The sequence below is a fragment of the Olea europaea genome, unplaced genomic scaffold, assembly GCF_002742605.1.
Source record: "Olea europaea var. sylvestris unplaced genomic scaffold, O_europaea_v1 scaffold2083, whole genome shotgun sequence".
Lineage (NCBI taxonomy): Eukaryota > Viridiplantae > Streptophyta > Magnoliopsida > Lamiales > Oleaceae > Olea > Olea europaea.
The window spans coordinates 57,083-69,512 of record NW_019238758.1 but is presented as its reverse complement, the minus strand read 5'-3'; the positions used below and the strand labels follow the sequence as shown (position 1 = coordinate 69,512).

Here is a 12,430-nt window from a genome sequence, read left to right as displayed (position 1 = left end):
TTTTTAATGGATATTCAATGAAGAACTTGAAGATTCTTCAATTGAATGATTTCCTATATATCATTAGTTACTCTTATCGACAATTGATTATTAAACATCACTAGTTAAAATAGGGATTGAATTCCTTATATTTCTGAAAATTAATTATAGTGATTTATGGGGTCCCGTCATCCACCATGTTGATCATCTAAACATTATTTGTATCTAATAGATTTGATACATATATTAGATGATTATATGATGTTCGCAACCTGAAGATTGTGAAATTATTACTCAAATTATGAGCATAATTTTCAGATTATATAATTAATAGAGTGTCTTGTTAATGCTAGTGAGCACAAATCTCAATATTTTAATAAGTATTAGTTGAGATGTCGATAATGATTTAACACTATTATTTGTTAATTGCCTCCAATTAATTTAATTGAGAACAAAGTATTTTTCATTTTTGTTTAGAAATTCTATTACGCATCGTGCCAATATCATAGTTCTCCCATTATAATTGACTTATAATAACAGAGCCCATTAAACTCCAACGATCTATTTGATTCGATTAAGACTCAATAAATGAACTTATGAGTTTCAAGATTGATCTGCTCAAACGAGCCACCATCTTGTGGGGCATATTAAGTTATGTAATCTCATATCGAATAAAGATAAAAATATAGACCAACTTATAAGGTTTTGAGCTACTCCTCTTAACAAAGTTGACATTTTAAGATGTAACCACATTGCATCGAAATAAAAAGTAAAGAATAAATGCAAAGTTTGAACCATTATCCCAAATGGGTGATATTTTATAAAGCTAAATTTTTTTTGTCAAATTTGATTAGATAATTCTCTCAGCATTAGGGGAGAGTAATTAAGAAGTTAAAAATAATATATTAATGCATCTTCATCTAAATCCTTACAAAATATCGCTTGACACAAAAGTTCGAATGATAATTTATTTAGAGCATTTACTGGTCAAAGAGATAAACACCAATTTTAAATGCTCCAATACGAATTGATATCCTGTGAGGATAATTTGTTAGCATTATATTTGATATATTTATCGCATGTCTGAAGTGTGATGATATTTAATTCTAATACAAAAATCTTCAAACGAAAAGGAGCAATTAGCTAAGATGGTCTCATTAAGGAGGCATATATGCTTGATGAGTATCTAGATATAATAAATTATAAAACCCTAGAAGAGGTTCATGTACTTGATATGTTGAAAATTGAGATATCTAAATTTATGTCACAATGGGAAAAGAAATAGAATCGAACAAAAAAAGAAAAAGTTGTCGACAACATTTTTACATATGATGTACTGCATCATTTTATGAATAGCGAGGAATCAAAATAAATGCCTCGGAATATATCGATCGAAGTAATGTTTGGTTAAATAAAAGTGATACAATCCTAAATTGAATTTACTAGAGAAATATGAAGTTTTTGGATGGAATCACGAATCTATATCATGTTATCTAGACAATACATGAAATTTGAAATACGTGATAGTCAACTCATTTGACACGACTATTAATGTTATCTTTGGAAGATTTAATATACCTGAAGTATAACTCAAATGATAAATGCCTGAAAATCATGATTTCAAATCATTATATGGATTGAAACAAACTGGACGCATGTCGTATAATCACCTTAACGAATATTTGTTGAATTAGAGCTATAAAAATGATGATATCTGCTCATATGTTTTCATAAAGAAAATAATTATTGGATTTGCAATTGTGCAGTTTATGTTAACGATTTAAATTTAATTGGAACTCTTGAAGAGTTTAACACAACTGTTGATTATTTAGAAAATAAATTTGAGATAAAGGATTTGAGAAAAATCAAAATTTGTCTCGAATTGCAAATTAAACATTTTGCATAATGATTATTTGTTCATCAATCTACGTATACAGAAAAAGTTTTAAAACGTTTTTATATGGACAATGCATATTCATTGACATCACCTATTGTTGTTCGATCACTTGATGTGAAAACGATTCATTTCGTCCACTTGAAGATATAGAAAATGTTCTTGATCCTGAAATACTATATTTTAATACAATTGGAGTATTAACTTATCTTGCAAATTGCACTGAACTCGACATAACTTTTTTCTGTAAATCTCCTTGCAATATATGACTCTACACCAACTCAAAGTTATTGGAATGATGCTAAACATGTTTTTTGTTATTTAAAGGGTACTATTGATTTGAGATTATTTTATTCGCAAAAGTCGGGATCTACTGTAATGGGATATGCAGTACAGGTTATCTATCTGGCCCACATAAAGCTAAATCACAAACAGGTTATGTGTTTACACGTTGAGGAATAGCTATATCATGGAGATCTATGATGTAGTCCTTGATAATAACATCCTCAAATCATTCTGAAATTATTGTAATCTACTAAGCAAGCAAAGAATGTGTGTGGTTGAGAAACATAACCCATCATATCGAAGTATCATGCGAGTTACTTTCAACAAAGGATAGTACAACAATTTTGTATGAAGACAATACAATTTGTATTGCACAACTCAGATGAGATTGTATCAAATGTGACAGGACAAAATATATCCTCCAAAATTCTTTCATACACGTGAGCTTCAAAAAAATAGTGATATCGATATCCAACAAATTCGTTCCAGTGACAATGTGGCCGATTTATTCATAAAAGCACTGCTAACATCTATATTCAAGAAATTAGTTTATGAGATTAAAATGAGTTAACTCAAAGTTTTTCAGTGATCAACATTTTGGGGAGTAGCTATACTCTTTTTTCTTCGCTTGGATTTTATCCCACTGGGTTTTCCTAGCAAAGTTTTAATGTGGCAGTATTTATTTTTAATACTCCAAAATTACTGTACTATTTTTCCTTAGTTTGTTTTTTTTCCCATAGAATCTTTATCAAACAAGGTTTTAATGAAACGAATATTTTGCAATGTGTCATTCAAGGGGAATGCTATAAAAGGTAAGTTTATTAGTGAATGAGAATAATACTCTTAGAGCCGTAGAAAATATTACTGTTGTATCGCTGATCCTGCCCCTATAAATATAGGACTTTGGTTCGTAATAAAATACACACAAGTCTATAGAATTCTCTATATTTTTTCTCTTTTTCTCTCTTTTCACAACACATTTGTAATAAATTATAAGATTTTTTTAAACAAAATTCTAATTTATAATTAAATTTAAACATACTGATTTCTTGTTTATTTTTTAAAGTTATATATATAAGTCTTTTAAATTCTACAAAAGTCTATAAAAGTTTAAAAATTAAAGTTCATGAAAGACTTCCATTAATTCCACAAAAATCTAGAATAGGTCTACGAAATTCACAAAGTCATACTAAAAGGTGTATTAAAAATCTTCTAAAGTACCAATTGAATACATTCTTAGTTAATAGATCAATTTGAAATTGAGAGAGGTAAATTAAATATATTATAAGAATTCAACTGAACATTACAATAGGTGAAGAATCTTGATTGGCCAATTAAGGGGGATTCATAGATGAAATTGGAAGACCTAATGATAATTATATTTTATACACTTATTCGGACTTTAAAATATTGACATTTTATTGTTCTTTAATTATAGCCTAATTTAGTGTAAATTTTGTTGATTAGAAGAAACTCGATGATTGGATGTAAAATTGGATGAAAGAGGCAAAAAATGGCGAACTCCAAAAATTTGGGACTTAATTGTAACTTTCAAATAGTTGATTCAGACCATAAAACAAATATTTAAGATTTTTGGGTTCAATTGGATGCAATTGAAAGTTGAAGGATCGATTTTGTAAGAAAAATGGCTCAAATAGATCCAAAATCAAATTAGGGGATTGAAGCTCACATGAATAGAAAGCTGGACTTGTGAGCGTAAAGAATTTATATGGTGCATACGTGGTAAATATGCCCGCGCATGCGAGTGGACCAAATTTGGGACATTGGGACAATTTACCTATTTTGCTTCAAACTCTATTTCGAAACTAATTTTTGCACGATTTTTTTCAACCTCTATAAATATTGAATATGGGCATATCATTAAGGGAACCTATCACGCTCCTAAATTCATAATTTATCACACGAAATAGATGCCAAAATCAAAATACTTTGGGCAAATCAAGAGGCAATTGCAAGATATTCGTCAATTAGATATCAAAGCTTAATTTTTGGGAAATGAAAGAAAGACGCAACTGGAATTCATCAAGAAATCATTGAAAAGATTCAAAATTTCATGATCCATCATCTTCTTCTTCAATTAATCAAAATCCGGGCGATGTTTTACAAATTAATTATGATATCTTGTAATTTTGTAATATTAGGCTAATTTTCCAATTACTAAGACATTGATGAACACTTATTATGAAGTTTCTAATATATATATTCTTAATTTTCGTCAACTAAAAATTAGAAATAATAAATTAGGAATTAAATTATAGCCCTTATGAAAAATGATAATTTGAACTCATAAGTCTACTATATTACTTGTTTCGATATCATGAACTTGCGATAGAAAAAACATAACAATCTCTAGCAAAAAAATTTGGCTTCACTATGCATGCTGTCATACGTGTTTTGCTTCTAGTTTTCTGACCTATCGTAGCTTTTATGTCCAATTCTGGTAGACAGCACAGATTAAGTATTCTGTCATGACTCTTCGTCTTCCTTAGCAGAATTAGGTGTTGTCGTTCACTTTCATCACCTAATTACCTATAAAATGAGATTGGGACTTACATTTTACCTTCGGCAAGAGAGTGAGTGTGTGGAGAGAAGGGATAAATCAAGGCTAGGTAAAGGGAAGTATGTGTTTGTGACGTATGGCAGAAGGCATTAAGTTAGACGTGACATCCTTTGAGGCTATTATAGGCAGTCAATTTCCATCCGTGTCTCGGCAATTTCTTCCATGTAATATGCGATTTTGGTGAATAGTGTAGCTATCATCAAGATGTTGAATGAGTGTGAATCATTTCAAACTTTGTCCACTCCCGAATCTTGGTTGACAATATATTAGAACGGTGGTTCGATCGACCCCCCATGGAGATCAGCCGTTGCATGGTTTATTCGGGTCAATGATTCATTCATCTTTTCCATGTATAGTATCAACTACAATCATCCAGATGTTTAATGAGTGTAAATCATCACAAACTTTGTCCACTCCCGAATCTTGGTCAATTAGATATTGGAAAGGAGGTCGATCGATCCCTCATGGAGAAGATATGCCATTGCATGGTTTATGCGGGTCAATGACTCATTCATCTTTTCCATGTGTAGTATCAACTACAATGATTTAAATTAATGTTTCCTAACATTTTAGATATTTTATTTGATAATAATAATTTTTTAGTTCTCATATGGAGTGGACGAAATTATTTAAGCTTTGGATTTATATACAAGAAAGAAATCACATTGTTTCATGAATAGAAAAATGATATTTCTACAACAGATGAAGATTAGAGTTTCATAATTTTTTAATGTGCTTTTATTGGGATGTGTGTTGGAAATCTACTTATCATACACAGAGAAAAATAAAATAAATTTCAATTCCTACCAATGATCTGCTTTGTGTTTAGATAGAAATTGTGATAGAAATTGTACATTTTACAAGATCTACAAACTCTTTTGTTGTTCTTTCGTTTCAACGATCTTGATTCGCCACCCACAGTTGTCCAATTGTCTAGCCTTTAATGAAAATCTACACAGAGAACAAGATTATAGGATCCAAGGTTTTCTCCTCTTGTGTTAGAAAGAATGAAAAATCCCTACAAATTGAAAACCCTAATCACTTATTTGTATAATCCCAAACGGGCTTTGCTTGACCCAATCTAATATTTAATCAGCCCATTTAATTAAATTCGATCCATGAATTAATTAATCCAATTAATTAATTCTGGTCTATAAATAAGCAACCTAATTAATTAAGTTATCCAATGCTTGTTAAATTAATTAATTGACAAATCATAATCTTCATGTTCTCCTTTTGTGTGCTACACATCAATTTTTCGATCACGATACCTAACAATGTGAATTATTATTTTGATCTAATCAAAATCAATAAATTAAAATAGGCTTTTAATTTATCACCAATTCACGTTCGTCATCCCAGATTAATATCTAGCAATGTGTCAAGGAAATACATGTGACGAAAAATGTCACATGCTATGACAAAATCAAACTCATTCGTTTATTGTGAAACTCTAATCTCTTCGTTAATATGATCTAATCAATTACGAGATATGGATAAGTGTCAATCTCAATTATCAATCATATCTTTCATTCCACTACTAAGTCAATATAATTCGAAAACTCCTTTTCGACTTATGAGTATATCTTGGCCCAGAATTTCATTATCGACTTAATTGAATGAAATGTAGATCATAATCTCTTACTATCTAAGAGTGAAGAATCCTCTATTGGTCATTCACAACCTCCATATGATTCTTGACATACCCGAACGACGCCGTATTAGTGGCCCTTGATAGAACAACGTCCAGCATCGCCAAAATATGACTGTTTTCATATAAGGCACCATGATGACCTCAAGTTAAAGGACAAATTTCACCACTGAACGTTAGAGATTAACTACTGACACTCAGATAGTATCCATGTGGAATTTCTCAGCGGGTCTCCAATATTTTGTTCTATAACAAAGCATTCACGTGTTCATTTAAGTGTCACCACACTTTAGCCTGCGATATCAGCTACTTCACAAGTAAGAAATGCTACACGTGATAGTCTATCCGTAATAACGATATTCATATCTCGTTATTACTTACAACCACGGAAGATTTAAGATTCAATCATATGTAATTTGTATTTGACAATCACAACTCCAAGTGATTAACAAATTATTAAGATTTAAATCTATGGATTCAATTATTTAATTTAATTGAATATTAATTAAATAATAAATCTGTCATAAAATTGCATCAATTACAAACTTCCATTTGCACTAGATCCAATTACTTATGTATCCAATATCATAAGAGTCTACATGACGATTATGTTTATGCTGCGATAACTTTTTGTCAGTGGATCTGCAATATTGTCAATTGTGGAAATTCGTTTCTTTCTTTACGTCATTTCTTTGTATTATCTATCTGATGAGATGATACGACCCTAAATCATGTTTGGATCATTGATTAGACTTTAGTTCTTTTACTTGTGTGATGACTCTATTATTATCACAATACAATTGCATGTGATCAACAATGTTATGAACTATTTCAAGTTCATTAATGAACATCTTGATATACACTGCAACTCTTTGCTGCTTCTAAAGCAATCATGTATTATGTTTCTGCTATTGGATCGACAGTTGTTTCACATTTGAAACCTTTCCAACACACCATTTAAGCGTAAATCAATTTCTTCATATAAAATCTTCTCAAGATTTTGTCTATGCAAATTGTGATGAGTTAAGCAATCTTCTATATCTATTTCTATAGATCAAGTTGCTTCTCTCAGATCTTTCATGAAAAAATCCTTTAACAACCACAATTTCAACTATTGAACGTAAGGATGTCGTTTCTCATTAATAATATTTCTTACATATAATATTAGAAATGCGACAATACTCCCACCTTCTTGTAAACATACAATTTCTCTTCATTTTTGATGAAATCAAGCCTTTTGATTTTTTCCATCAATCGATGATTTTAGCTCCAAGAAGCTTGCTTTAACCCATAGTCACGATATGTAACTATTGCAACCAAAATTCGAATGGACTTCAACATGTCTAAAGACGAAAGGTTTCATCAAGGTCAACACTTAACCTTTTGCTGCTAGCCTTACTCTGTATGTATGGATATTCCCATCCATATCGACAATTTCCTTGAAGACCATTTATAACATTGAGGTTTAAACCTTATTTTCATACGGTGAGTTCATTTCGGATTTCATGACCTTCTGACATCTATTTGAGTCAACACTTGACTTTGCTTCTGCGTAATTAGTAGGCTCATCATCTTCGATTAATAATACCTGATTAGTAATCATGGATTCCTACCTTCTTGAAGGTCGAATGATCGCACTAGATTTAAATAGAGTCATCATGTCTTCAGGAGTCTCTACTTTCTGATCAAGAGCATGTCCCTCATCAGGTGTGAGATGAAACTTAGATTAATTTACTTGGTCAACTATATTTGTGGACTCTTGAACTATTTCAAGTTCTATTTTGCTCCTACTATCTTCTCACAAAGTAAACTTTTTTTAAGAAGACGTTATGTCATTAGCGAAGACTTTCTTCTTAATGGGATAATAGAATTCATATCCAAATATCTATTTTGGATATTTCACAAATATGTATTGATTGGATTTAGTCTCAAACTTATCTAATTCAAGGCGTTTTAAATGAGCTTCATAGTCCCAAACTTTCATATGAGATGAATTGGGACTATTACCTTTCTATAGCTCGTATGATGTTCTATTAACCAACTTAGATGAGACATAATTTAGTGTGCAGCACACTGCAATCAGTGCATGACCCCAAAATGATTTTGGAAGATTTCCATGACTTGTCATTAATCACACTATATTTAATAGTTTACGATTTCTTTTTTCAGATACATCACTATGCTGCAGTGTATACGGAGGAGCCCACTGTAGGAGAATCTCATTCTCTCTTAGATAATCTAGAATTTCATCTTTAAGATATTTCCATCTCGATCAGATCCTAGTGTGAGGATATCTTTACCTATTTGTTTTTCTACTTTTAGTTGGAATCCCTTGAACCTTTCAAGAGGTTCATGCATGAATTTTATCAAATATACATGGCCCATTTTCGAAATAGTCATCAATAAATGTGATGCAATAAGAGAAATCTTATCTAGCATTAATTGAAATGGATCTACATACATCACTATGTATTAGACCAGTAGCATTTCTCCCTTTCAAGTAAAATGAGATTTGGTCATTATGTCTAATGGATAAGATTCACAGTTGTGAAATGATTCAAAATCAATTGACTCCACGTATATATCTCTATGTAATTCTGGAATTGTATTTCATCTATATGACCAAGTCTGCAATACCAGATTTAGGTATTATTCAGATATACGCCTCTTAACTTCTATACTCATTATAGAATGCTCGATATTTAGAATATAAAGTCGTTTTGTAATTTACCATAATCATTAAGATCTCTCATATTTTTTTACCCGTATTCGTACACTTTACTCAAACATTTGTACATTTTAGAAACGAAAATAAATTTTTTTTTTTTTACTCAAACGATGAAAAATAGATTGAATCAATTGTGACATCGTTCACTAATAGTATTTTTTCAATTCTCCTTCGGCGTTGCTTGGAGTTGAAAGATGTTACATGCAATGGAAATAATTCAAACGTTTATTTCGATATAAATATGTCATTTGTATGTCAAATGCCGAATCTAGGGATTCTTTGTGTTCGTTGTGCATTTCGGTGATTTTTTCCCAGCAAGGGTTTGAAGCAAAATAAAAGGGATGATAAATGGTCCTTAAGCTTCATTGAGATCTCTTGGCATCCTTCGTTACATTCAAATCTTTGCCCTCCTTTAGTATTTCGAAAAAGGGAAATTTTTTATCTGCCGCTAGTGAGAAAAATCTGCTCAAGCATATAATTCATCATGTCTAGGATTATCTATAGCTGATTTGACAAGAAAAAAGTGAACATTGTCAATAGAAATGTCTAAATATAGAAATTCTTATAGATAGAGTGAGTCATCATAATTTAACATTTCTCTCTTACTCTATATATCATGTTTCTTATTTTCTCTCTCTTCTTTCAATTATTATTTTTCTTTTTCTATTAACGATATATTAGGAGTAAAATTTAAATTATAGATGAAACTCATTGGAGATGAGATTTGAACTACACCATCCATCACTAAACATTAATATTCCATAGACCACAAGCCTTTTTAGTTAGATGCCACCTAGATTGCAATTCATGGAATGCAATGGAGATGCCTTAAGAGAGGAACTTTTTTTAGACATTGCATATTTTAGCTTATTTAATTCAATCCTCATTATCATTGGAGATGCTATCAATTTATTTCTCAATCTAGTTATTATATCTGTTATATGTACAATTCATTACAAAATTACTTTTCATTCTTTAATGTACTATTGGTTCAATATATTAAACAAGTAACAAAAATAAAAATTAAGTTATTCTTCGATGAAGTATGACCCACGTATAAATTTTGTTCAATTTATTCGTAGGATGAACTAAGGTTGACAAATGTATAATCTTCAACCATATTCTACTAAAGATTTCCAATGGAACTCTTATATTTTATCCGTTTTCAAAATTGAGAAGGCTGAAGCTTGCCTTGAAAGATTTTAATAAGGAGCTATTTTCAAATCTACCTAGGAGAGTAACTCAAGTTCGATCTGATCTAGAGCATGCTCAGTATTTGATTCAATAATCACCTTTGGATCCATCTTTTCATAGGGAGGAGGCTCGGTTAATACAGGAATTTTGCAAGTTGAATAGGGCTGAGGAAAATTTTTTAAGACAAAAAGCTCGTGTTAAGTGGCTGAATTTAGGAGACCAAAATATTGCTATCTTCTTCAAGGCTATGAAAAGTCACTATCGCAAGAATAAGGTGGTCTCCATTTGTAGAGATGATGTTACTAAAGTAGAGGAGCCGCATGAGGTTAGTAAAGTTATTGTTGAATTCTATCAAAATCTCCTTGGATAGTAGCCCAATGGTGAGAGTCTGGATATGGACTTGCTTCAAAGAGCTTTTCCTCAAAGTATCTCAACGGTGCAAAATGAAACATTTAATAGTGATGTGTCATATGAGGAGATTAAAGAGGTTTTGTTCTTTTTGAAAGATAACAAAGCTCCGGGACTAGATGGCTTTAATGCAGGCTTCTTCAAGAGGACTTGGAGTATTGTGGGGAATGGTGTTCTATGTGCCATCAAGTCCTTTTTTGACTCAGATAGCTATTGAAGCAAGTTAATGCTACTACCATTGCTTTGGTCCCTAAGGTCCCAAATCCTTCTCAGGTAAAAGACTTTCGGCCTATCTTTTATTGCAATACTTTTTATAAATGTATTGCTAAGCTTATTTCCAATAGAGTCAAGATGGTACTTTCAGACATTGTTGGATCTCAACAAATTGCTTTTGTTAAAGGAAGACATATTAGCGATAATATCTTTCTTTCCCAAGAGTTGTTATGGAATTAACATCGTAGTGGAGGATTGTCTAGGTGTGCCCTTAAAGTTGATCTCATGAAAGCCTATGATTCTGTACTTTGGGATTGTCTTTTTACGGTTTTAAGGGTGCTTCGATTTTCGGAGAAGGTTGTTATGTGGATTTCTAAATGTATCACTAACACTCGATCTTCGATTTCCATTAATGGCGAGTTGCAGGGGTTTTTTTTTGCTGGTGGAAGAGGTTTGAGACAAGTAGATCCTTTGTCACCGTGTTTATTTGTCTTGGCAATGGAGGTTTTTTCAGGGTTAATGGGGTTGATGGCTATTGAGCAAGATTTTAAGTACCACTGGAGGTGTGAGAAGGAGGAGATCACCCACTCGTGTTTTGCTGATGATCTTATGGTCTTTTGTAGAGATGAGGTTGGTTCTATATCTCTTATTGGGGAATACGTCGATCAATTAAAAGCTCTTTTCCTAACCCGGATAAGAGTAATCTATTTACTGGTGGTTTCTCATCATATCTCAAGGACTAGTTACTTAATATTTTGGGATATAAGGATGGTGTGCTACCGGTGTGCTATCTTGGTGTTCCACTTATCTCTACCAAATTGCAGGCTTCGGATTGTAAGGTGTTGGGGGATCGTATAATAGCCAATGCTAAGAGTTGGACTTGTCGCACACTCTTCTATGCGGGTAGGTTACAACTTATTAAGTCGGTGTTATTTTCTATTCGTATATATTGGTCTTCTGTATTTATTTTACCTAAGGCTATGATCAAGTAAGTGGAAGCTACTCTATGCGCCTTCTAATGGAAGGGTTGTGACCTTGGTACCAGTGGGACTAAAATGGCTTGGGCAAAAATTTGTATACCTAAGGAGGAGGGAGGTTTGGGTCTATGGAATATGGAGATTTGGAATAAGGCTGCTATGTTAAAGCACCTTTGGTTGGTTTGTACGGCTTCTGCCTCCTCTCTTTGGGTTTCGTGGGCATGGTGCTACTTGCTTAAAGGTCAGAGCATTTGGGAATTGAAATGTCTTGGGAATTGCTCTTGGATTTGGAGAAAGATTCTTGGATTTAGGGACATAGGGAGGGACAAAATGAAATTCAAAATTGGTAATGGTAAGCGTGCTTCACTTTGGTTTGATAATTGGCATTCTCTTGGCCCTTTAGAAAAGATTCTTGGTGAGAGGATCATTCCTGAATCTAGATTGAGCAGATTAGCTAAGGTGGCTGACATTATTGAAGATGATACTTGGAAGTGGCCTTTGACTCGTTCCCTAGCTTTGT

General features: G+C 32.1%; 1 protein-coding gene across 1 annotated transcript; it reads left to right on the top strand.

Annotated features, from left to right (window-relative positions):
- The first annotated feature begins 8,918 nt into the window (after window positions 1–8,918).
- Window positions 8,919–11,966, top strand: LOC111380034. The gene is made up of 10 exons (XM_023003500.1): window positions 8,919–9,036; window positions 10,044–10,125; window positions 10,298–10,390; window positions 10,433–10,637; window positions 10,686–10,880; window positions 10,931–10,993; window positions 11,051–11,157; window positions 11,269–11,704; window positions 11,758–11,836; window positions 11,911–11,966. Exons 1-10 carry the CDS (start codon window positions 8,919–8,921, stop codon window positions 11,964–11,966), a joined length of 1,434 nt encoding a protein of 477 aa, XP_022859268.1.
- Window positions 11,967–12,430: the final 464 nt, after the last annotated feature.

Excerpts from the sequence above, each read along its gene's own strand:
- LOC111380034 (XM_023003500.1), top strand. The coding sequence starts at position 8,919 with ATGGATAAGATTCACAGTTGTGAAATGATTCAAAATCAATTGACTCCA. Across the intron at positions 9,037-10,043 it reads GTCTGCAATACCAGATTTAG|TTATTATATCTGTTATATGT; the intron begins GTATTATTCAGA and ends TTCTCAATCTAG. Across the intron at positions 10,391-10,432 it reads TCTGATCTAGAGCATGCTCA|GGAGGAGGCTCGGTTAATAC; the intron begins GTATTTGATTCA and ends ATCTTTTCATAG.